This window comes from Apostichopus japonicus, chromosome 9 (assembly GCF_037975245.1).
Source record: "Apostichopus japonicus isolate 1M-3 chromosome 9, ASM3797524v1, whole genome shotgun sequence".
NCBI lineage: Eukaryota > Metazoa > Echinodermata > Holothuroidea > Aspidochirotida > Stichopodidae > Apostichopus > Apostichopus japonicus.
Genome location: NC_092569.1, coordinates 11,083,517 through 11,110,963, shown reverse-complemented (window position 1 = coordinate 11,110,963; position 27,447 = coordinate 11,083,517). Strand labels below are relative to the sequence as shown.

The window sequence follows — 27,447 nt, the reverse complement described above, 5'->3', positions numbered from 1 at the left end:
CAATAATTTCACGATTTTCGAAATTTGGCATCTCAGCTTTTCAATTATCAAATGATAAAAATTAGAAATAGTAAAGTGTTTTAATAGGTGATGTAGGTTAACTATCAGTTAATTGAAATAGTTATTTAACGAAACACTCAGATGGAGGCTTCACTTCTATTTTCTTTCGCTGAATTAGCAAAATCAACTGTTCTTTTAAAACTATTATACATTTAATTTGAATACGTCAACACATCCACAAATTTATATTTAATATTTTTTTATAATTTTATCTATATATATATATATGTTTATGTATATATATATATATATAAATATATATATATATATATATATATATATATATATATATATATATATATAGGGACTATAGCTGAACGAAATATTTCGTGTCCTAAATTCTTTACTTAACCATGTTTCCTTTGGGTATCCAGGTGAGTTATTTTCATTGTAACCTTGTTTGAGAATAACATTTTGCGTTATAAGAAAGATATGATAATACCATATCCCAACAGTACACTATACACCTCATGTTGGTTATGTGTCAAGAAACTCATTCTTTAAAATATTACTGTTAACGTTGACGACGCTTTATACTATTTTATGATAAAGTTAAAAATCCAATGCAGATTAAGGAAACTGTCAAAGTAATGCATTAAACACCTAGGACGTCCGTTATATAACTTTAGAATTAATCACACACAAGACCAAACTTATTCTGATTCAAGAACGAATCATTTTTCTGGTTTAACAAAATGATATAGCTGACAATCTGCAAAGCTTCACAGGCTTTCAGTTATGCTACGACAAAAATCTGTGGTTAAAATACCAAATATCAGCATCATCTTTTACCTCGGCCTTTTTGGTTACCAATTCACTTACACATCCTTGTGTTAAACCCATCTCCGTAATCGCTCTTACAGATATGGCTCGTAAGGTCACAGAAAAATTGCCTGCAGCATTGTGTTCTAAGAACATGAGAAACGTTAACTATAGTTGTATACGTGGTGGTAAAATTTAGGGGGTTATCTTCAAGTTTATTGTCGATTTATACAGATTTCCTTTCCTATTGATATAGCAGATATTTAACTTTAAGTAAAGCTACACATCAGGGTTCACTGAGTCGAGTTGTGTTCTAAGAACTTTACAAATACATAGTAAACGCATAAGTTGATGACAATGTGATGATTACATATTGAGGTTCACTCCATTGCAATTTATGTATATTTTAATAATTGACCGCTCTGTTCTGGACATACCAAACACATTTGTAATGTTACATAAAGCTACACATCAGTAGCCAATGAGTTCACATTATCGGCATAACTTAATTTTATGCTCGCAGAAAATATCGCAATTTGGTGGATAATGAAAAGATTAAGACATTAGATTTAACAAATAAATGATCAATGTGCACTTATACTTGCCAGAGCGATATTTCTCTATACAAATGACTTGTCCATGCGGCTAAGCGTTGATTCCGTTCATACGAACCAGCATTTCCATTTTATATCCAAATACCAGATAATGGTACTGAGTTAAATTCATGCGATCTAATAAAATTCATTATTATCTTTTCCAGAACATAGGGATTGAGCATCTGTTTTTAATTCCTACAAAGTCTTTGTTCACTGCGATAGGATCTCGTGCCAAGAATGTCTATTTAATTTTATTACGTTTTCTGTCGAACGTTATTGACACTTTGCCTTAGTTTGTTGGGAGACTGTAGTGAGAAACTTCCCTGGCAACTTCCAAACAGAATGAAAATGTTGCTTCAGAAAACAATGAAATGATAACAAAAATGAGTGAAATGAAATATAAACTATAGAGCGATAATAGTCATCTCGCATCAAATACTTTCGTGTAAGCTCTGCATTGTACATCATCAAATCGAATCGAAACGAAAAGTAATACATTTGCCTTTTACAACATTGTCTTGAGAGAGAAAGAAAAGCAATCGTAGAATGTGCTGCTCACAAATATCAAATGTTTCCTACAAAAAGGAAAATCATATACCGACATGGGAATAGACAAAGAAAATATGTTTTTGGCAACTGTTGTTATTCTGAAGATACCTGAATCTGATAACGTGCATATGATCTTTGAGACGACAGAACTTTGTCTAATATGTTACTTTAAGAAAAAACGGTTCTTTGTTCCAGAAAAGGCTTTTTAACCCGACCTTCTATACGTTAGTTGTTGCCGTAAAAACTATTGTTTTGTTTAGATTTTGTATTTAGAATTTGCGATCATCTCAATAGTAATGACAATTTTACGCACTTCGTCACAGAATTAATGCTTTAATATTTAATAAAGTGAAAGGAACACATGATTGAACATATCTTATACTCGAACAATTCATTGATATTTATGTGCATTGAGAATATAAAGATCAGTATATACGTTCCTTGTCTTATATGCAGGCTTCTCCTGACGTTACAGATCAATCATCGAGTAAGTTACCATTTGATATTGACTATTAATTTATTACTTACACTTTAGCTTAAACTGATTCAAAAGACCCTTTTACGATTCCAGGTGATAGTATTCGTATTTGAAATCATCGTTACGATTGTTCATTAGTGTAGATCTTTAGGATAAATTTAATATCAGAAATTGGAACCAAAATTGTTATAACATTTAATACAAATTGTTGAGGAAGGTGGAAATGTAAATCAATGACAGACGCTATAGCTTTCTCGATCTTTTTAAATGTTGTTAAGGTGATTTGATTGGCCCGCTGAGTAATCGGCGTGTCAACTAACTGGATAATTGTTTTGATGAAGTTAAAGACCTACATGAAAAAAGGACCCTATACAAAATTAAGTTAAACAATTGGATGACTCTTTCTTAGCAGAAATGCTGGTAGACATTATTACAATTAAACATTTACAGGTTTATAATCGAAAAAGTAACCTATACATCCATAGATACTGATGGCTGCAGAAGAAAAAGAGAAAGTTCATGTTGCTTTTATCCGTTATTTCCTGAAATAGGTTTATCTTACTTTATATTTCCATCAACCGAGTACCCGAAAGATTGCCACGAAATCCTCAATATATGTTCAAATACCCAAAATGCATCTGGTGTCTACAAAATCAAACCTGCTGGTTTCCCAGAGGCGTTCGAAGTGTACTGTGATAACGACTTAGACAGTGATGGATGGACGGTAAGTTAAACTTTAGCCAAGCTTATAAATAGTTTCAAAACTTTAAAATAATGCTGCATCAGTCAATAAAATAGATCAACGCATACCTAAAACAACCAGGAACTTTAATACTGACATTTTTTGCGTTCCTCTTCGAACAACAGGAGACACAATTTTGACTGTACTTCACTAAGCAGCATTAAAATGTCATACCAACGTAGTAAACGAAGTTGATGCTGTTCAAAAGCATTAATTATGTTAATCAAAATCTTGAAACCTGATAAATTTAGAATGTTAACTTAATTCAGACAAGGTTCTCCGTACTAAGAATTTTCATTAAAATATATCTTTGTTGTAGAAATATTATTTTGTTCTGTGGATAATCTTTTCTGCTGTTGCCAGATTGATTTGCAAATATCATGGAAACTTGAAATTATCAAGTCTTTGCGTTGGAAAAATCCTATGAAGATTTGGTTTTTGGCAAAAATACTCAGAAAATTTTCAGCAATTTTGCCAAACAATCAGTTCCAACCGTCAAAAGAAAACCAAATTCTCTCCATTGTGGAAGATATGAACATAGACCTACCTTCATTTTTATTACGACAGGTAATACAGCGACGGACGAATGGATTCATCAACTTTAATCGGAATTGGTTAGATTACAAGCACGGTTTTGGATTTTTGGGAAGTGAATTTTGGTTAGGAAATGAAAAAATCGCTCACCTAACAAATCAAAAGAAGTATCAACTTCGTTTGGACTTAACGAATGCTTTAGGGCACTCGTATCACGTGACCTACGACGATTTTCGTATCGTTGGTGAATGGAGCCAATATTCTATTCAAAGTCTTGGAGACGAAGGTGGCAATGCAGGTAAAGGTCCTGTTTTAGCATGTAGGTTTTATCTCAACGAAGCACGATTTTCAATCTTATTTCATGTTTTCATTAAAACTATGTCAAAAGGAGACAATGTAGGTACGTGCAACGTTTCTCTTCAATTGTTCAAGGTTTCTTTTAGAGTTTCTAGTAGAATTATTGAAATATATATTTATTAGAATATATTTATAGAACTATTAAACTTAACGTAATAATAGATTACAACAATGTCCTTGTTGTTGTCAAAAAGGGTTGCTTACCATAACTTTAATACGGGTTAATCTTTTCAACCCCCCCCCCCCCACCCACTGTCTCTACTGTGGGTGATAAAGGGTTTATTGGCAGCGATTACGACATTATTTCTAGACCATTTAATAATTTCAATGCGTCAAACCACCAAGTCAATTTTAGGATTATTTTTTTCATTTACCTTCACCCAGGTCCATTTATTGAGTGGTGTCCATCGAATACGAAGTTTGCTAACAGTACATGTGAGAGACGTTGTACCGAACCAAATACGTGTATCCCTTCAGCATCTATGGAATCAGGCAGATGCATCTGTCCAGACGGTTATATGATACAAGGAGAGGACTGCATACCTGAAAGTCAGTGTGGATGCTTTGTACAAGAAAAGGGAAGTGTGCTTAATGTAAGTCAATGGATCAGTGAGAAGTTTTTTTTTTTTTTCTCTCATTGAAGCTGCTATAAAGATATATGCTGATTTTGTATACTTCTTCCATAAGCTAATAATGGTATGGAAGATTTTGCAGCACTAGTCAATTCCTCATTTCCACATGCTGTATTACTTATATTTACGATGTTCCTTCTTCGCTAAATCTTTCAGGTTAATCTTTGCATATATTATTCTATGAACTATTAATGAGTATTACTTGAAAACTCACTGGTCATGGCAATTTGACTTAAATTCATTAGTAACAAGTGATTCAGCAAATGGGTTTTTGATAAACTGAAATTGTTAAAGTATATATTCCACGACAGGACGGTGAATCATTTGTCAATTCTGACAGTACTTCCCGTGTTAACTGCAGCGATCATCGGCTGATTCATGAAGATGACTACCGGTGTAGTGACGATGCAACGTGTCAGGAGAGAGACGGTGTGCAAAGATGTATTTGCAACGATAGATTTGAAGGAGATGGGATAACGTGTATTCGGAAAAGACCCCTGAAGGATTGCTACGAGATATACAATACAGGGATCCATACCGATGGGGTTTATACCATCTATCCTACTGGCTGGGAGGACTCTGGCTTCCAAGTCTACTGTGAGATGTCAACAGACGGAGGAGGATGGACTGTAAGTCTTCACTTTTCACAAGAGAATGATACCTTCTAACCGCCTTGATCGAATTGAACGCGGCCCACGGGCAGTACAGGTTTAAATATAAAAAGGCACTACGAAGCTTCTCCTCGATTAAACAGGACAATTTTGTCGATATATCAATTCGACTGTGCATCACCATGTCTGACGTTGAATATCTATTGAACTTAACACTCACCGGAAAGACCATTTCACATAACGAACTTGAGTTTTTTTTGGGGGGGGCTGAGTGTATTTATTGAGCGAGAGATGTCCAATGCACTTACGATTTTTTTTTCGCTACTAGCTCTCAGTTGCGTAAGTCTTGTGTCGTCTTACAAGAAACAGCTTCTAGACACCAATATCAGTATCTAAACATAACGGTACTGGCTGGCCTAGCTTTCTTCACGAGAGAAACATGTTCAATGGTCTGAGACACCTTTAAGAGCAACACTCTGTGGCAGAAATTGTTTACTGGCGATAAACATTTCGTGAACTTTCTCATTAAAATAATTACATTCCCATTCATTTGCGCCATTTTAGATATGTGGCGATACATGAATTTACCTTCTTATTTCTTTTGTACAGTATTATACGATTTCCTTATCGTTACTACGTATTTACAACACATGTGTTACGTTTAAAACGGGTTGCGAACCAAATTCCTTAAAATGTGTGAGTGCGTTGCCACCCATCGGGTTTTGAAAAAAATACCTGCTGGGCACTAGGTAGATATAATAAATATTATATCAGATAAAAGTGTACGAGGAAACAATGACGAAAACAGCATTGGAACGATATTTAACTTTATATCATATTTATACCTTTACATATTTCTAGGTTCTCCAGCGAAGGAGGTCTGGTTCAGTTAACTTCTATCGTGGTTGGAATGCGTACAGGAACGGGTTTGGAAGTCTAAGCGGTGATCACTGGCTTGGTAACGACAAGATTCACGACCATACAACTCAGAAGACATACCAACTTAAGGTGGATCTGACAGATTCAGCTGGTTCACAGTACTACGCCCTCTACTCCAGATTCAGCATTGGAGACGAGGATGACAAATATACGCTCTCTTTAGGCTCGTTCTCTGGAAATGCAGGTTGATGTATTTTGCAACATTTACTTTATAAAGCTTTGGTTTGATAACTTTCGTTCTTGGTTTGGTTTACATTGCACAACACACTCCACATGATCCACAGAAAAATGCTCGAGAAACAGAAGTTGCTAAGTGAAACAAAACATATATACATATAATATATAACCACGTCTTGTTGTTACTCGTAATCTACTACATCAGTATTGTCTTAAATAGTGATTTTAATAAACCTCCAAGACATCGTGGCTAAACTTTGTGAAGGGAATGGGAAACAAAAATGCAACCAAGTTTAATATAATTTGACCAGCCGCACGTTTGGCATTACTTACTCATTGGAAGATGCAGTTATCAAATATATCATAATTAAAAAAAAACTGAGCCTAATGCTATTCAATCCACTTGCTGATCAAAAAGACACGAACAATGATGACCTCAACTGTTCGAATCTGAAAAACTGGAATTTCAGAACACTTTAAACGTTTTAAACTTGACACAACAACTGAATCTGCTGTAATAGATGTGGGCAATATCACTATTAACCAAATATCGCTTGAAGTGTTACTGTGATAAGCGATAGAGTTGCGTGGTTTGGCGGGATCACGACCTCTTCACCTCATTAATCACTTTACTATGATATCATTAATCTGAACAAATACAATGATGTACATAATTTAATAGAATGTGACTCATGCACACCACACATATGGAAGTGATGATATTGACACTATATATGATGTGATGTTAAATTGGTGAATGTGTCTCTCAAAGGCGAAAACAAGTTTTGAACTAATGCACAATTGGGTAGTTATAATCTCGTTGACGGAAAGACTTCCTGAATGATGCATCTTATCCCCTTAGATTCGCCCTTAAACAAATTCATCTAATCGCATATTTCTTTCACTTCCGATGAATTGAGTATATTGGAAAACCTTAATGTACGAACCTGGCTTACAGAAAGAATAAATACGTATAGTTTTCAAATCGAAGTGGCGATAAATTATATCCATTTATCCCCACCACCAGCCTCTCCCCTCCTCTCACTATAAATAACCATACTTTTTTTTGCACTTAAACAAAATCATAATAATATTCACATACAAGCATGTATTGAATACTTGCAAGCATGTTTACATATAAATTAAAGGTTAAATACGGTTATTAAATGAATTCTAGAAGATGTTTAACTGACAAAAAATTCCTACCATGTTATGGTTTGAGTTTTTCAGTTCCCTATGTATGCAATGCTGATTAAATACGTCCTTATTTCCATCCTTTCAGGTTATAACTCTATGGGCTCGAATTCCGGAGATCCGTTCAGCACGCGCGATAGGTACAACGATGGCACGGATAATTGCAACTGTGCACAGAGGCATCAAGGTGCATGGTGGTACCCTCATCGTTATCATAATGATACCAATCATTGCTTTAAATGGTATGGAAATGGATATTACCGCCATTGCACTTATGCTAACCTCAACGGAGACTACCAGTACAGCGACTACCGCGGAATCTTCTGGTATAAACTTTCTGGGAACGAGTGCGGTATCGCGGGTACAAAAATGAGGATACGACCAGTTTGATAACAAACATATCTATCACATACATATAGATAGTGAAGTTTCGTAAAATATGGATCCTGAGATATCTTCAGCAATTAGGCCAAAACAGTTTCATCAGCTTTTCAGAATTTACTTCTCAGCCATGCATACAAAAAATTCATCGGACCATATAATTTGTTCTCTCTGTTTCAGAGAACTATCGAGTATTACAACAAAAATAAGGAGGACACATTCAAAAGCATAGGACTTTCAGTCCTTAGAGACAGTTATGTGTAGAAAAATTGAAGTGGAAGAAAGATCTAGGAAAGTTCACATAGCAATATACATCTGTTGCATCCATTTTTTACCATTTTAAAGTGAAACACGAACTTATGTGTACGCTAACCAAAACGCAAAATAAAAATATAAAAAATAAAAGATTCTCGATGTGCCTTCATTTGAGAGTACCAACACGACACGACATGATGTATTCAAATCTTCAGTTGTGTCTGCCTTGTTTATCGATGACATTTGACAGAAATTATTTGCTGGCGATAAACATCTATATACATTACTCAGAGAAAATATATATGGGCTTTACTTATATATTAGGCTATATTATATAAATACATTCCCATTCCCAAATTATATTTGCACCTTTCAGATCTTTGGCTTACCTTTTGTTTTCTTCCGTACAGTATTATACGAATTCCTTAGCGTTACTAAGTATTGAACACACGTTTTACCGGTGATACGAGTTGTGAACCAAATTCCATGGAATGTGTAAGTGTGTTGCCATCCATCGGGTTTTGAAGAATTCAATACAAAACTGGATATTATTATCGCTTTCTTGCGGCATTGTAAGTGAATGTTGCAGGGTGGGTCCATAACTCCCATTTCTAATATGGATGTTTTTGCTTTGAAAGCTCTACGAGCGAACGAAAATCATTTGAAATTGCTGCAATGCCCCTTAATCCAGCTGTTCCCTTATTCGGCACCTTGCCCCTAGCGATGAAGCATAGACACTTTGGCAATCATTCAAATATTCATAAGGGAACATGAATACCAATTGTGATTCGTTAATTCAATATGGAAGGGCAAACCCTTTGGGAGCCTCTGGACTTTGTGGCCTTGGTTAAATTAATAAATCACTTGAATCGCATATTTCTACGCCTCTTCATTTGACAACTGATGACTGATGACGCAATCTAATTTAAAGAGTTGGTCGGTAAAATTTGAAATAATTAAAAAAGAACAAAGAACGTTAAGATTGAATTGTCAATGACAGCTAATAATATCTTTGCTAAAGCACCCATTTAGCAAATTCAGGCACAACCTGCTAACAAGTGCATTCCAATCATCTTTGCTTTTATTTATAAAAGAAGCACAATTTGCCTCATTTTAAAACAAGAGAATGAAAACTTCACTGGAATATCTTCAAAACCAATATACTTTTACTATAAAAGCTCAGCCTTTTACACCACGTTAAGTCTACAAATGTTCGTTATATAGGCTAAACAGGAAACAATTCGCCGTTTGTTAGTGAGATGTTCTTGACAGAAAAATGTACGAAGAGACAACACCAATTAAACAGATTTCAGAGACATAAATATTGTTACCCAAAAGCCTTCAATAACATGTAGTTTGGCAGCGATCATTATATCCTGTTCAGTGTAATATCAAATGGTAAGTTTTTATAACCTAAAGACGGAAGACTGAAGTCACATCAGACCTTCATATTTGTATATATATATATAGGCTATATATATATATATATAGGCTATATATATATATATATATATATTTATATATATATATATAAATATATATACATCGTCTTGCCAATTAATGGTTCTTCTTGTTTTCTCTGGTTCACCATTCTCATTTGGATGGACACTGTCTCGTCTATTTCTTTCGCTTTTATTGGTCACCATCAATGAACCTTTTGATGAGCAATACGTTTCTTACCTTGTCTGCCTTCATTGACTTTAACGTCATAACATTGAAGTGTATCCTGACAACATCCGTCACTAATGGTAGCGTTACTGCAGAGAAACTCCTTGCCCAAACCCTTGCTGACGTTATCATTAGCTTCCCTCGGGAGACTAACTAACACATTGAATAAAATACAGTCTTTTCTAATGAGTCCATGTTGAATTGCAACACGAAGCTTACTGGGATACATAATTATATGTCATAGAGAAAAGTGATGTTTATAATTTTCGCAAGTTACCCGCTCTAAACTGAGTTATTATTCTTGTTGATGACCCGTTGTCATTTCCTTAGGGTAGGTCAACCCTCCCATCCCTTCCTATCCGTTTCTGTGTCCCTCCCCTTCCTCATCCCTCACTTTACTTATTCTCATTACTTCGTATCTATCACGTGTATTTGTTTTTAAAGAGGTGAGAATTACAACAATTGGGTTTAAACATATTTGTCCTTATTTAGGTATAAACATTACTCGGAAAAGAATTATTGGTTTTTCTTCTTTATCTATGAAATAACCAGATCTTCATTTGGGTCGCTAAATGATTACACCACGGCACGACGCATATCCCGGACAAATGTCACAATTAATGGTCTATGTTTACGTAACCAGCAGGTCGAATGGAATGTTCAGAGAGAATCGGTTCATTCTCGTATTAGCTGTGTGATATTCGGACGGTAATTTGATGTAATTATATTGAAAGAAGTAGACTTTGTGTATTGCAACGCACAGACAGTTTCCTTATAGAAAAAACAGCTTGATTTTCTGTTTTAGATTGGCATCGTTGTTATACTTCTCCGTATAACGCTTGAAGAGGAGTGAAACCCTTAGTCTTGCTTCAACCAAATAAAAACAAAATTGCTTACAATCTGATGCAAACTTAATGAATTATTACGTTGCAAAAGTTTCAATTGACTAAGTTCATGAAATTAAATTAATCAATGTATCATTTTGCTGTAGATTATTTAAATGGTTAATAAATTGAAAACATTTGAGAAATTATCACTTTGCAGCACAATGTTGATTTGTTTTCGTTGAAAACTGTTAATTCAATTAATCAACAAAGAGGTCTTAATATTAAAACAACACTTCTACGGTTCCGTATTTTCTGAGACCAACGATTTAAACTTTCAGGATGTTACAAGGAGAGTAACAATTTTTACTGTCAGTATTTAGCCCATTGTCACTCAAAAGCGTGTGCTATTACAACTGCGACATAAAAGTTTGTGATATAAATTGCCACACGATGTTTCGAAGAACACAATATTTAAATCAAGTTGTCGAGTGGTAGTGTCGTTGGGTGAGGGGTGGGTTGGGTGGGTTGGGTGGGCTTGGTTGGTTGGGTGGGTACTAAATTAATACGTATACTATGTTCGTTTCTTTCATTTTAGGTCATACCGGGCTTGATCTATCGTCCAGTGTAATTAGTAATTGAAATAAATAAAAAGGTAAAAATGAGAAAAGAAGTGTTTATTTTTCTCAAGGTTGTTATTTCAATGTATTGTTTGGAATATGCAACGTTAAATTTCTTATAAATGAGCAAACATTGATAATACGGTGTATTGCATTGATATATCTAGATATATATAAGTGTCAACACTGGAGTATATTCATTGTTTTCCTGTACTTTATTGTGACGTCAATGTACTTTTTTTTTCAATATCAGTCACGTGACTTCTCTATCCATATTTTCAGTCCCATGAGTCCTATATACTTATTGAGGAAAAGGAAACTAGCTCGATCTACTCAAATATTTTTATACGCATTTTTGTCTAGAAATCCCTCAAACTACCTGCGGAAAGGGACGAATCTTCATTTCTGAATATTTGATGTTATAATCACTGCCGGGTAAGTAATACCAATAAGGACTGCTATAACTACCTCGGCTGGCATGGTAGTTTCCATTGAGGTTGGAATAATAGCAAGCATTGTACCACCAGGCACCGTGATAAGTAACCGCACAGTTGGAACCATCAGCGTCGTTGTCACTATCTTTGGTACTGAACTGGTAGTTGAGGTGATATCGAAGAGCATAACCATCAGGGTTGCTGAGAGAGTCTACAAAGAAGAACAAAGAACATTAATATTAACATTCTATGTAATGCCAATGAAAGACAGACATATTAATGTTGCTTGAAATGAGTTTCATTAATTAAGTGTTTCATTAATGAATTCACGTTTTTATGGTTCATTATTCCACTTATTGCAAATTAAATGTTATTTTATTATTCTTAGTTTCTTTCCGTTAGTTTTGTTTTGATTTTATTCCAAAATTATATTTCGGTACTGCTGAAATTCAATATGCTGTCATATCTAATGACTAGGAAGAAAAAAATTACATAAAAAAGCAAGATGAAGTAATTAATCTCATTTATAGAATTGACGTATAAAAGGTGTATCAATTACGTTCATACTGTGTTCATGAATAAACCGTAGTACGTAATGGTGACTTATATACGGCATGTTTGGTGTAAGTTAAATGACACAAACTCAAACAGTGTTGCCATGGTTTTGCCCTTCTGATATATGTTGTATTTTGTATATTCGAAGAAAGTATTGTTTTCTTTGTGCATGATTGTTGCGTGGACGTGTGTGCATAGGTCAGTGTATATGAGAGGTGTCTATGTGTCGGTCTGAAATTTGAACCGAACATGTTATGAAAATGATTTACTTTGCTGTTGATGTTTAATGGGGTTGGTAATCTTACTGTGTCTTTGTTTTAGTGAATTATGAAAAGAAGGATACAAATCTCAAGAAGAGAAATATGGATGAATCAATCCATGCACTCATCATCATGTTAATATGTTATTGCATTATCACTGCAAAACATTCACTTATTTAAGTCTTCAGTCAAATATATGTAGGAAACCTTATGATATGATATTACCAAGACAACACATAGTAAAGAACATTGAACTACGTGCAGACCGTAGAAGCATTTATAGTTGTAGAATTGTGCATATATCTTAAGGATGTGTATGTAATCAAATAAATTGTAACAAACCCGCTGTTCCACTGTAGGTTCCAAGTTGAGATAACCGATATTTATCGCTTTCGTCATTTATCCGGAAGTAGTCAAACTTGGCATAGTACGGAGCACCATCTCTGTCGACCATATCAATCCTGATTTCATATCTCTTTTGATTGGTCAAAATAGAAAGCTTATCATTTCCAAGCCAAAACTCGTGGTCTAATTCTCCAAAACCTTCTTTGTAGCTGTCCCATCCGAGGTAGAAATCCTCGGTTCCATCCACACGACGTTGAAAAACCTTTGAATAAATGTGTGGAGAAGAAGAATGTCATTATCAAATATAGCAAACTATTAACTAAATTATCAACATTTTAAGAAACATTAGAGTTGAAAATCGTTCACTTAAACGAATTTGAAGGACCTGATAAAGAAAAACCTCTTTAAATCATTTTCATTAAAGAAATTTCCATTACGTAGATCGTTCATTCTACTGCAGATATTAGCCTGAATTGAGAATATGACAAAATCACAAAACGCTTGAAAGGGATCTTTGAAACGTGAGAAGCAGATACAGATCCTGAAGGAAAATACAGTTCAGTATTTGTTCACTATAAGAACATATTGTATTTGCATATTTTACTGGTCGTTTTATATTCTATATATAATGGAACAGGGTAATCTTGATATATGGTAACTGTGGTTTAAAGTGAATCCATTAAGAACGAATATCCATTTTTATTTATAGCCTTGTATCAATAACGGTCACTACACTGATATGTGATTTACACTTGTATGTAAAGATACCTATTCTACTACAATCGACCAGAAGGTATACTCTATCACTTTTGTACTTTTGTGTACAATAGTGCTATGTAGTGCAATGTAGTGCATTGTATTTTCTAACGTGCAGCGAGGGTATTGAGTGTATTTGTTACAGTATAATGTAGTGCATTATTGTGTGTTCATTGTGGTTCAATATCTAAAGTGAAGTTTAATACAGTGTATTACCGATTAGGTGTGATCAATGCGGTTTTGATCAATGGAATGACTTACCGTCCATCCTCCTCCGTCAGACATGTTGCAGTAAACCTCAAAGGCCTCTCCGGTCCACCCGGTTGGTTTGATTCTGTATATATCGTTATCCACGGATCCATCCTCGTAAATTTCATGACAATCTTTAGGATGGCATGCATATTCGTCATCCCATGTGATCTGCCCGTTGGTACAAACACCTTTTCTTGTACATCCAGGGTTCACGTAAGAGCCACCTTCCTGAAACACAAAATGATTCATTACTTTAATGTTTACAGATTATTTTTAACCCTGATGTTGTTTTTCTTATCATCCATGGTAAATACTGTTCTGTATTGTAATGTCTCTTTGTAACCACTATAATTCTCTACGCGGAGTATACTGTAATTTGACAGGTATTCCTATGACTGTTTAGTTAAATGGACTAAAAAAAAATTTAAATATTGAAGTTTGATTGAAATTATATTGCATTCATTATAAAAGATAGTTTATACAGTGACTGACAGGTTATATGGAAAAGTCTTCAACTATGCTGTTGTTTGTAGAATAGTTGGAAACTGTCACAGTGAATATTCTTTGACATATAGCTCCAGATTTGACTGCCTAAAAGTTATACAAGTGAAATGAAAAACAAACAACTTACTGGAATAACTGTTTGTCCCTCTGATTCGTAACATCCACACTGTTCTTGAGGTACACAGTCTGATCCCTTCATGAAGTAGCCATCGGAACAAACACAGGCTTCGGCTTCATTACAGACCCCATCCTGACACACTTCTGGAGCACCACAAGTCCGCTGACAGGAGTTACTGCAGTTTCTATAGACCATGTTGTAGGGGCAAAGTGTTATAACGTCTGCGGGAATAAATATGTCGGTAAAATTGAAACATATTGATGATGTAAACTTCGTTGTGTGTTTTAATTGCAATGAACATGCTGTGAAACTTGTATCAAATGCCTATATTACAACATACTCCATCAGAAAAACAAACACATGGCCAGGTGTAAATGATCTCTAGCGATATCATCATATATTGTTATTGTTCTCAGATAAGCTCTTAACATACGTGACAACTGTTTACCTGACAAAACTGAATCCATTAGTTTTCAGCCTAAAAATGAAGCAGTAATTTCCTCAAGTTACTGTTTCACATAATAGTAATACAAATGTCAAATGGAAGGAAAAAGTTACACTGGTGATTGGGTAAACATGGGCAGATCCACGAATTAAATAGGAAGGCAGTGTGGCACATGGGTCGTTAAAGCTGATTCCAATGTATGGGAATCTGTGGTCACTCTCCCAGAAAAAAAAAAGTTTCGAGTTAAGATTGCAGATTTAGGCTATAAATTATGTTTAACATTAGGCTTTTACTTAAGAATGTGCCAATAACTACATTTGTTTGTGCTGCGTTGAAGAGGAGGGGGTGGGGGGCATCACAGGTTTCTGGATCCGCTCTTTGGACTATATGAAGTCCAAGCTGCCAATTGTGGTGAACTAAAGGTCATCTGACCTGATAACTGAGCTAAGGGGAACAAATATTAAGGATCTTAAGCAGAAATGTTGATATAACTTACCTGTTCTTCCAGAAAAATTTCCGAGACTGAACAACTTGAAGTTGCTGAATTCATCACTAATGCGGAAGTTATCGTAAGAAACACGGATTAAGGAACCATGCGATGACGTCATCTCAATGACCAATTGATACTTCTTTTGATTGGTCAAGTAAGAAAGCCTCTCATTACCGAGCCAGAATTCCTGAGATAAAAAGCCGAAGCCAGACTTGTAGCTGTCCCAGTCACGACTGAAGTCGATGGAACCGTCAATGCGACGTTGTATTACCTAACAGTGTAAATGATTCAGGAAATGATATCAAAGTAATTGATGTGTGTATTGTGAAAAAAAGTCACTAGAAACCATTCTTTTGCCAAAGATAGTCTATAATGCTTAATATCAGGATATGCATACTGTGTATTATGTATGCGCATCTACCTATTGTGGTATCACCCGGAAAAATGGGTAAATAAAAAGGGGGAGGGAAAGAGAAACAGAATAAGAGAGAAAGAAACATACAAAAGTAAACAGACTGTAGAGACCTACCGTCCATCCACCAGAACTGTCTGCGTTATCACAGTAAACCTCAAAAGGCTCTAGATAGCTATCTGGTTTGATCATGAAAACACCAGTAGAGTTATGAGATGAACATTGCTCCTGGACTTCTCTGCAATCTCTCGGGTAATTCGATTGTTGGTAGAAGAAAAACGACGAACCTAGTATGTCCAAGAAAATAAATTGGTTTGCTTTTGTGAGTTGATTCACAGTGAAGTTTAAATGAAATGTAATTGTCATGTCCATATAGCATGCGATGAATCTTAATATTAACGTATTCTAATATTAATGTATTTAACACGCTGCATTGACTGTTTTAGCTGATATCCAATTTATCATTGGAAGAACACAAATCTTTCGAAATCAAACGAAAACGAAAAGTATATTTGTATTAAACATAATAACAAGAATGATCACTGAATATTAATAACGACTGCTTAGGAAGTAACATCATAATTATAACATAAATCCATGCATTTCAAAAATTGTAATGAAATTTAATCATGACGTCATTCCTGAAGACTTCATTTATATAAAATTAAAAGCCTGCAAAGTTAACTTACCTAAACTATGATCACTGAACGTTCATAACAACTGATTAGGAAATAACATCATAATTATAACGTTTATCCACATATTCGAACAACTTTTATGTTATTTAATCATGACGTCATATTTTGACGACTCATTTACATAAGATAAGAGCCCTGCAACGTTCACTTACCTACACTATTATCACCAGTGTTGTCATTGATTGTCTGTAGAGCATCCTGTCAAATGGAAATTAATACAAAATGTAACAGCGCAGTTAAATGGCAACTCTACGTATTCAGGTGTAACTGAGGTGATGTATACTTTACTCAGTATTTTAAATGACTGATATGCTGCAGTACAGAGGGTTGTAAATGTGTGTGTATGGGAGAGGTGGGGCTGGCTTGGTGACAATACCGTCGTGCCTATCTCGCCACTTATTGCTACATGCGAAAAAAATCTTGGAGGTGAGTAGGTTGATGGAACGAGTTGGAACTTTCTAGTTCGCAGTGTAACAATGTAATTAATCAGGCTATTTTTTCGAATTGTAAATTCGGTTAACAAATGTTTATCCATTTAACCCCCAATTATGAAACTTTTTTGTTGATATCAAATACACAAACTTAACGGAGAGTATATCATTTGAAACGAATGACTATGTAACGACACTACTATCACCCTAATAAACCTAGATATAAGTTACGTTTTGTAAAATAAACAAATGAATTCACAACTTCGCATATTTATGTTAAAAGCGTTACAAAGCCATTAGACGAACAAGTTTAGGAAGAGGCAATTACTCTAACGTAGATATTCTATCTAGTACTTTGATATATATCTATGCCTCTTTAACATAAACGAAGTATCATTTAGCAATAATTTCCTGGTTGGCACAAATATAACAAACATGTTGCCCTACGAAAATCACTCTGGAGAAGTTGTGACAACAAAATCACAAATATAAAGTCACGAAAAACAAAAGATTTCCTTGTTTTTCTAAGAGATAAAAGATTTCTCTCAAATCTTGTTTTTTTGAAGTAGCAGTCACAATTAGATAAAAAATCCACAAAAGTTATTAAGATGTGAGCAACTAAATATTACTGTATCTTGTAGCATTTGTAATTAGAGCTCGTTGAAGTAACACACTTCATCAGAAGCGAACCAAGCGGCTGCGTAGTGTACGTTAAAGATAACATCAATATTACAACGAGAACCCTAAATTAGCAAACAGGTCGCGAAATGGGTAGACAATTTTGTATATAATATTCGATGTATGAGGCACCTGCCTCCGTGCTCTCATCACTTTAGTTACAAAACTACAACTACTTAGAAAAATATTTTAGCTTCAAATCACCAAGGTCTAGAGACACAAGTTAGTTACATAACCACCACTGCCTAGAGACAGACTTTAGTTACAAAACCTCCATGGCCTAGAGACACAATTTAGTCACAAAACCACCATGGTCTAGAAACACACTCTCATTTGTTTCCCAATAAATATTCAGCTGTATTAATTTAAAATAAAATTTTGTTAACAATTTGAAGATAAACAGTCATCATCATTCCGAGGTAGAATTTTTTTTTCAAGAATGATTAAAAGAAGTATTATTTTCTGGGCGACGGGGAGAATCCTACATCCTGTCATTTACTGTTTTTTGTCTCTGAGATTTACACTAACAAGGATGTCACCATGACAAAGAAGTTAAGAATTTGTTCCCTTTTTGTTGATGATTCAAACGCTGTTAACTAATCAAACAGGAAAATCTAATTCTTGAACAAATAATTATTATACCTTCCTGGTAAACAATGATGGATGGGAAATTTACTCCGTTGGAATATCCTGATTTTGCTCTAAACTAGTGAGTTTTGTCATTCTATAAGATTTTAGTTTGCAAAAAATAACTGTGAGGAAATATTGAAATAAATTGGAACAGATGCTTTTAACATATTTTTCACACGTTTCAAGCAGACTTTATCAGCAATAGTTTAAATTTAACATTTACCAAACATATACGCTATGCCCGAAAGTAAAGAAGACTTAATTTTTAAAAACAAAATTTATTTATTGTTTTTAAAATAAGTACCATTGAATTAATACCAAAGTACCGAACTACAATTTTGTTTCAAAAAATAACAAAAGAAACACAGCTATCAGCTGGATTTCCCGATGCAGATTTTTGTAACAGAGACTTTTCAAAAATTGGGTGATAATTTTCTGTGTTACGAGGTGTAAAATACATTGCAAACAAAATCTCTGCTTTCATGGTGGCGGGGAGGACTGGAATATTGAGTTATAATTTACTTTTATAATATTATATGTCCCGATTCTGTTCCAGACTTGTGAATGATTTAAAAAAAAAGATCGATTAAAAAACTACTCGCACGTCGGAAAATGACTGTTCGAAATTATACCAGATATTTTGATTTAGTGTTATACGGTGCAAGCAGACATTTCTAACAATAGCATAAAGTAAAACAAAAAAAAATTATGTGTTCTAACATGTGTTCCATGAAATGAGCATCGACCGATTTCCTGCAATGCGAAAACTGAATGATTTGAATTTATTTCATGATTAAAATAAAAGCATACACACATTTGGAAAAGGGGTTATTACTAATATAGTGTCAAATATTGTCGTCCTTGAAGTAAGCTTCACAATTTCTGGCATCGGATTGCTCCTTATAGTTATATTTCAGCAAATTCCTTACGACCGTACAGCAAAATCTCAATAAATTGGAATTTAAATAAAACTTATGGATACTGGTACAACAATAACTACAGGGTCAGCTCCTAGGCAAGAAAGCATGAGATGTGAAACAGAATTTGCTTGTGTAGTATTTCGACCGATTGAAAGGTTTAAATAAACTGATATTATATAACACGTTGATCCGTTACCATGCCCTTCCAACGATACAGAGCAAATACAGTTCTGAATGCGTTTATTTCCTACTTTGAATCGATAAATCATTTTGTTAACACAAGACTATATTTTGGTCGAAAAGAACTGCGTCATTTGAAGTTCCAATTCAATAATGATTAAAATAATAAAAGTTTAAGACAAATAAAAAGTGATATACTGGAGACGGTGTATGTCATATGACTAAAGGCAAACCGCATTTGTCTAATTTTTTTTATACTGAAAAAACGCTTACGTCTTATAAAATAGCAATGAAGAGAAAATGCTAATGGTTTTCTCAATGTATCATTTAACGTTACATGTGTCCGTAACATTGTTATCATTTTCGAATCATATCTTTACAGATCGATACTATTCATAATTCATGATTGTGAAACATCAGTGAATAGACGTCGCAATAAGCAACCGAAAGTAAAAATGAATTCAAATTAACGAAGAACGTCTTTTTTCTAGATGTGTATTAGAAATTATGATTTGCAATTTTTCAACATTTACGACAGATAACAGCTGAAAATGATCAGACAAAACCCCATTAGAATATTTGTCACTACTTTGGACAATGCACGAATATGATAGATGCCGTTGTTTATTTTCAACATACTTTTCTAGTCCTTGCAAAATGTTGTTTGCGACTTGATTGTTTATTCCTATAACCATTTAAAAATACTTTTACCTAAACTATTGATCCCAGCAAGTAGAGATTATATTCACATTTTATTACAAAAGTAACTGGAGATGTGGAGATAAAGTGTTTGTTCTGTATGAATCATATAATCCCAAATCCAGGTTTCCAGAAGAGATATCAAAATTGGATTGCTTTACTTTTTGAAAACAGGAAACTGCTTTCAATTAAATTTTGATATAAAGAAACAGAGACAAAGTTAACTTTTTATTCCGATATAGAAAGTTTGGAAAGAGGTAAGAAACATAATAGTAAGATGATGATAGGTGATAGCTTTTGATCATTGGCATACTATTTAGAACTGGAAGTTGTTACTAAATTAAATGGCTTAAAGCGTATACTAATTAAATTTATGAAGAATTACAGCTTGAGTCAGAATATGATTTAACATATGATTATTTTGCTAAGCTCCACGATCGGAAAATATATTAAATAACACATTTAAAAACGTTGTGTGAATAACACTATAAACTATTTTCAAATAATTTGTTTGACGCTTTACTTTAAACTTTGCTTTTTTTATTCTCTTTTAAATATGCTTGAATAAATTTTAGTTAACGCTATATATGACGGCAAAATTACTTTAATCGACTAGGTTTTTTCGCCTAAATATTATTTTACGATTTATCGTTTAAACGAATAAATTTAGAAAGAGAGTGGCATAATACAGTTTGGAGATGAAACAAGATTTAATAAAAGTCAGTTTTTAAACTTTAAGAAAAAAAAAGTGATAATAAAGACGCTACACATATAAGATTTTGTAACACGGAAATTAAATGCAATTGATAATATTCTAAATAATAAAATTGTAAATGCACAGGTACATTGTTCCTTGTTTGACATTTCCGACTTTTTTCAATTGTTATCTTAGAAGGCAGCATATTTCATTAAAAGAAAATCTAGTAATATAAACGTTCTTCATATTTGACTGAATTGACGCAGGTATATCACACTTTAACTAGCAGATATATGTATAACGTCACTAATTTAATTTGGCTCTAAAGGTTCCCATGTTTCGAAAATTTTGAAAGAGAAGCAAGAGGTAAGAAACACAATAGTAAGATGATGGGATGTAATAGCTTTTGATCATTGGCATATTATTTAGAACTGAAAGTTGTTAATAAAATTAAATGGCTTAAAGCGTATACTAATTAAATTTAAGTAAAATAGAGATTACAGTTTGAGTCAGTGATATAATTTAACATATGATTATTTTGCTTAGCTCCACGATCGTAAATGATATTAAATAAAACATTTAAAATAGTTTGTGTGAATACCACTGTTATATATCGGGGGATGCAATAGCTTGCTATTTTCAATAAGTTTGTTAGACGCTTTCATAAAACTGTTTTTTTCATTCTCTTTTAAATATGCTTGAACGCTTAACATTACGGCAAAATGACTATCGACTAGGATGTTTTACAGTTTGGAGATAAAACACGATATATTGAATGTCAGTTTTGTAAACTTGAATAAAGACGACAAACATATAATATTTGGTAACAAGGAAATTAAATGCTTTGGTAACATTGTAAACAAACTACTTGTTAATGCAAAATAAGTTGTTCTTGTTTGACTTTTCCGATTTTTTTTTATTGTTATCTTAAAAGGCAGCATATTTTATTAAAACAAATTATTGTTTTATAAACGTATTTCAGATTTGAATGAATCGATTGATAATTTGATTAATACTACTTAATGGTAGCTTATCCTTTAACCCGTTATTTCGAGGTATTTAAACTGGCGCAATTATGAAAAATTGTCACTTTATGTAGATTTTTACTTTCATTTTCATAAATTTGGGAAACTACTATTTCAACTGTAAATTTAAGTTTTTGTTTGAGTATTCGTCAATCGCTCTTTAAATGTAATAATTTTCAATCACTGACATCTTGTTGAGAGTTGTTAAATTACACTTATTATTTCGAAGCGATGTATTAATAATATTTTGAAATTTACACTCGGATGAAAAATTAGTTTTGTTGTGTTCAGTTATGCCAAAAAAGCAAACATAAACGTTCCAATCTTTGAAACTCACATTCTTTAACAGTTGATATTGATTCTTACACAATGTTGAGAAGAATATTCACTATTAATTTCTATAAAATGAAAGTGTTTGACTTTTAGAGGAGTCAATGAAATATATATATAATATCAATGACATATTTGCCTGAAAATGATAATAAACTGTTGAAAAATGAAATTAATTATTTCTATTTTTTCTAGTTTCATAGTTTTTCACCATGGTAATATTGCATTTAAAATCAAATGTATGAGCCTGAATAATTTTGCTCAAATTATTATCCAGTGTATGGATTAATAATTACAACTTTTAAAAACTAAGAAGTTTTAATTACAAATACAACAAACATCACTTTTACTGCTGGAAAGGGAAAAGGTTACTTACATAAATTGGTATACTCTACCATGGTGACTGAAGCTTTAAAAATTAACTGCAGCTAAATAACACGTCAAGCTAATTGAATTAAATAATTGGAGAGGTAATAAGAATGATCAACATATCAAAGTTCTAAAACTCACCACTCGTTGTGAAAAGAGACAGCCTGTTGTCCAAAAGAAAAGAAAAACTTCAAAAACTTTGCACAATTCGCCGATCATCTTGATAATGGAGAGAATTGGAGTGTACGGTGACCTGCTCTCTTCTGATGTAAACGTTGATAATGATTTCCTCTAAGGTGAAGCTACAAAATACTAAGCCACATAAATTAACTTGTAGCCTACAGTAGAGGAGACTGGCCAAGCAGCTGGACATAACCAATGTTGCCCATCGTGTTAATTGTCATATTATACTGATAAAATACCCTTCAATATTATGACTTTGATGATAAACGTCACTTATCCACATCGGTAGATTTTTCAACACGGATATAAATATGATGAAATTATGGCGTTGTCTATTTATAGTCTTTCATTGACAATGGTTCATGGGGTTACATCAACGTCAGTCGTGGGGGAAATCTTCATAGTATAATTAATATATTAATTAACAGGTAGAATCAACAAATTTGTAATGATTGTCTTCTAAAATATCTTTTAATTTATTTTGTGTCAGTGGAGTACTTAATGTGAAAATAATAACTTATTGACATATAATAGCTATGATGCTTCATTTGCTCCTGAAGACTTGAAAACGATAAATATACAAATCAGAGAGTTTTCTGTCTGGCTGTATATTACAAACTATTGAAGAAGGAAACGTTTTAAATCAATGAAGTCTATATCGTTGTAGTTACCATGACAGTTCTGGGCAAATAATTTCAATATCTTGAGCAGTTTTGATATATTATATTTGTCATCTGAATTTTATTTTACGTCGAAATGTTAGTTGTATTTGCCTGCTTAGGACCAATTAAATTTAAAACTGTATGTTTACAAGGAACGTTTCCAACCAATAAAGTAATTTAGATCATAAGAAGAACTTAAAACCTTCCGTACGTAAAAGTCATTTTTTCTTCAAGTGTGAAACGATGCGTACACTCTTAACAGACTCTTAATCGGGAGGTATATCTATAGAGATACTTTCTTTGAAACCTTACCTTTTGTGAGTAATTATAAATGATAGTACATTCCCCTGAGGTGTAAAAAGAAGTATGAAGCGGGCTATGTTCTCTCTCACTTTGAACATGATCGAACCAAGTATTGGAGATAATCGTCTGCTAATCTCTATGACTCACACCGCTGCAGACTATGGTGGCATTAACAGGTTGGTGCGATTAACTAATCATAAGACTACTTTATGCCTTTGCAGTACAACTTATGAATACTCTAGTGCTTTGGGGAATGAAGTGGTTTAGGATAATTGACCCAAACTTCGGGCTTCCTTAACTAAGAATCTGCAAGTTTTATAATAATTTATAATGGTGCTATGAATGGCCAACGTGTCCGTAATCCTATAAGTGATGAAGTCTACCAAAACAAAAAACTTCTACAACGCTACAGAGCCCGCATTCAATAAAACGGTAAAACGATTTGCGAACCAGATTCCATGGAATGTGTGAGTGTGTTGCCATCCTGTCATGGAGAATGAATATCAACCTATAGTACTTTTCGAGGAACCTCAGCAAGCAAATATTAATGCAGTACTCGAGCCTGAATTTTTACGATTCTTTTGTTCTTCTCAACGTATTCCTCATTAATAACGTTTGCGACACAGTGCTATAAACTGAATCTTATAAAGCCCCATGGTACTATAGCAACCAGGTTAAAGAAAACAAGCTAATTGTCATTTCCCCATCGACGACAATGCCATCGAATTCAATACAAAACTGGTAAAGAGTATCGATTTCTTGCGGCATTGTAAAAGAATGTACCAGAGTAGGTTAATAATTCCTCTTTCTGATATGGAGTTTTGTGCTTTGAAATATCTAGAGGAGAACGAATTACATATGAAATTGTTGCACTGCCCCTTGACCCAGCTGTTCCCTTTATTCGGCACCTTGCCTCAAGCGATGAGGCATAGACACTTTGGCAATCATTCAAATATTCATCAGGAAATAATAGTACCAGTTGTTATTCTTTGATTCAATATGGAAGAGCAACCCTTAACGTTAAATTTGAATTGTCAATGACAGCTAATAATATGTTCTGTTTAAGTATCCATTCAGCAAATTCAGAAACAACCTGCTAACAAGTGCATTCTAATTATCCTTGCGTTAATCAGCAAAATTTGCCCCATTTTCAAACAAGAGAATGAAAACTTCACTGGGATGTTTTTAAAACCGATATACTTGTACTATAAAAGCTCAGCCTTTTATACCACGTAAAGTGTACAAATGGTCGTTATATATGCTAAACAGGAAACAATTCGCCATTTGTGAGTGAGATGTCATAACCAGTAAAAAGTTACGAATAGACAAGAACAAGTAAACAAATTTTAGAGACATAAATATTGATAACTGTAAGCCTTGAATAACATGTAGTTTCCCGTAATATCCTGTTTAGTGTAATAGGTGTATCAAATGGTAAATTTAAAAACTTAAAGACGGAAGACTGAAAATCACTTCAGATCTTCATATTTAAACATAACATAACTGTGGAGCTTTTTTGTGTGTGGAGAGGTAATTGTGGACGTGTGTGTGAGTTCGCGCGAGAGAGTAAGTGGAGTATGCGAGGGGTAAGTTTGTGTGTGTGTGAGGGGGGGGGGGTGGAGACAAAGGAAAACGATATAGATATAATAAACCCACAAACTTGTTATAGTCCTTTACAGAGCATATATCACTGGAACAAATTATGCTATTTAAGTTAAGACCAAATAGAGAATTTTAGTTCTTATTTCATTATTAATGTGATTTCTGTTTTAGCAATTAGGCGTTCTGGTTTCGATCAGACATACGCAACAAAGAAAGAGACAACGTAAAGTGCAAAGACTTGAAGTAAATAAAAATTGTAGAGGTAAGTTTAGAGGAAACCTTGAATCCTTCAATGCACGCAGATAGAAATAGAAAATACCAAACAAATTTGATAAACAAAACAAAGTAAAACCGAAAGTTCATTAGCACTGTTTTCTCTACAATACTGACCGGTTCTCTACAATACTGACCGGACAATACTGACCTCTACAATACACCTCGCACCTCACACAAGAAAAATTGAGAAGAGCAGGCAAAAAAATTACCTAAAATACTTCCTCAGATGTATAGGTGTTTCAACGTTCGACCAATAAAGCCGAACTCAGGTAGATATTATTACCTTGGTAGAATTTAAAATAGTATTTCGACTCGTCAGTTCGATTACCCAATCAGCGAGACTTGTTCATCAATGTTCCCACGTTTATAAACAGAAACTTCCTTATTATACACATCTCTGCCGGCATATATCTTTTCTAAAGCATGTATCAATACATGTATGCCTAGCTGTGATAATAAGATGGAAACCACGTATTACATATACATTTGGGAGGCGTTCATCATATTGATCATGCGCATAAGCTGTAGCTTCAAGTACAAATTTCCTGCTGCAGTTTGGCAAGTATAGTCATCGTTATCGTAAGTGTGAAGGGGGTAAGCTGAAGACAAACACTGTTTACTGAGAAACCGCGTAACATGGAAAGAAGCAAAAAAGAGGATTAAGAACAAGAGGAGGAAGGGAGAGGAGGAGGGAGCTGATACATTTGCCAAACAAAAAAGAAGAAAAGCAAGGTCAAAGATGAAGGAAATAATTCCTTTTCCGAAAATTTATTTTGTGTTCTTCAAATTTGCTATGAGGAATCATGACATATCTTAAAATGGTACAGTTGCTTGGAACTTGTTATTCAAGACAAATTGAATTCCTCTGAATGACATGAATGTATATTTGCGCTTGCCCAAAGGTCAATAATGATCTGAAATGCTGCAGGGGATTCGCCCCACCCCTGTCTCACAACCAATGGCAATGTGCACAGTCGGATATACCTGATGTGCGTGTGATTTAAACAATATAAAAGAAATTGACGCTTTTGTTGGCGTCTTTTTCGAAACGTTGCTCGAATAGTCAACTAGTGTCTACAAAAAGCTAATTTGTTTGAAATCGATCAACACCTGTACCCTGCAGAAAGTGTTGTATGTACACACAATCATCCACCTCCGCCAGACATATTGTACATATACGATATATCGTTTATAACATCTTAATTTACTTCCTCGTTTAAAACTACATCAGCCGCTAGAAGACTTGCGCATTGGAACGTTGTCACACCCAATCACGTTACTCCATGACATTTTGTAGCTTCTATTTGCATACATCCTAACGGATGTCAAGAAGGGACTTGTCAAGATGGGATGGTCCACTAGTTATAAACGTCATGTTATACGATAAAGACTTTTAAAGTTTCAACAAGCGTCTTCGGTACTTATTTTTCGAGAATTTCCGCATTTGATATAAAAACTGCGAACCGTCTTCGATGGTCAAAGTAGTCATTCCTGAAGATTTAACAACTTCGTTATATTTTCACATCAAATATCATTTTTGGTGTTCCTTCAAAACTGAAGAAAACACTGTGTATTTATTATCATTGCAATGTTTGTAACACCAAGTTGTTTTTACCATAACTGATACCGATAAACATTTAACAGTTTTGGGGGAAGGTATACAATAATTGCACGATATGTTTTCGAATATTTGACATCTCAGCTCTTCAATATTCCAAAGATAAAAATTAGAAATAGAAAAACTTGTTTTAATAGGTGATGTAGGCTAATCGTCAGTAAAGTGAAATAGCTATTTTACGAAACACTCCGATGGA

At 33.9% G+C, this 27,447-nt stretch overlaps 2 protein-coding genes across 3 annotated transcripts in view; one reads left to right on the top strand and one right to left on the bottom strand.

Moving 5' to 3' along the window:
• Positions 1-27,447, top strand: part of LOC139973354 (uncharacterized) — a 38,296-nt gene that overhangs the window by 841 nt on the left and 10,008 nt on the right. The window contains exons 2-8 of one of the 2 annotated variants that reach the window (XM_071979975.1): positions 2,424-2,454; positions 2,997-3,169; positions 3,755-4,019; positions 4,463-4,671; positions 5,022-5,339; positions 6,183-6,444; positions 7,720-9,114. In XM_071979975.1, the coding sequence (XP_071836076.1) occupies positions 2,424-2,454; positions 2,997-3,169; positions 3,755-4,019; positions 4,463-4,671; positions 5,022-5,339; positions 6,183-6,444; positions 7,720-8,021 (1,560 nt within the window). In that variant the 3' untranslated portion in view covers positions 8,022-9,114. Of the gene's footprint in view, positions 1-2,423; positions 2,455-2,996; positions 3,170-3,754; positions 4,020-4,462; positions 4,672-5,021; positions 5,340-6,182; positions 6,445-7,719; positions 9,115-27,447 lie in introns of those variants that run through there. The other variant, XM_071979974.1, reaches the window with a different exon arrangement.
• LOC139973361 (uncharacterized) overlaps positions 11,436-27,447 on the bottom strand; it is a 41,176-nt gene continuing 25,164 nt past the window's right edge. Inside the window, exons 2-8 of the mRNA XM_071979981.1 lie at positions 16,801-16,846; positions 16,068-16,237; positions 15,545-15,809; positions 14,613-14,824; positions 13,991-14,209; positions 12,971-13,235; positions 11,436-12,024 (exon numbers count right to left, since the gene is read on the bottom strand). Of these exons, the coding sequence (XP_071836082.1) occupies positions 11,750-12,024; positions 12,971-13,235; positions 13,991-14,209; positions 14,613-14,824; positions 15,545-15,809; positions 16,068-16,237; positions 16,801-16,846 (1,452 nt within the window). The 3' untranslated portion in view covers positions 11,436-11,749. The remainder of the gene's footprint in view (positions 12,025-12,970; positions 13,236-13,990; positions 14,210-14,612; positions 14,825-15,544; positions 15,810-16,067; positions 16,238-16,800; positions 16,847-27,447) is intronic.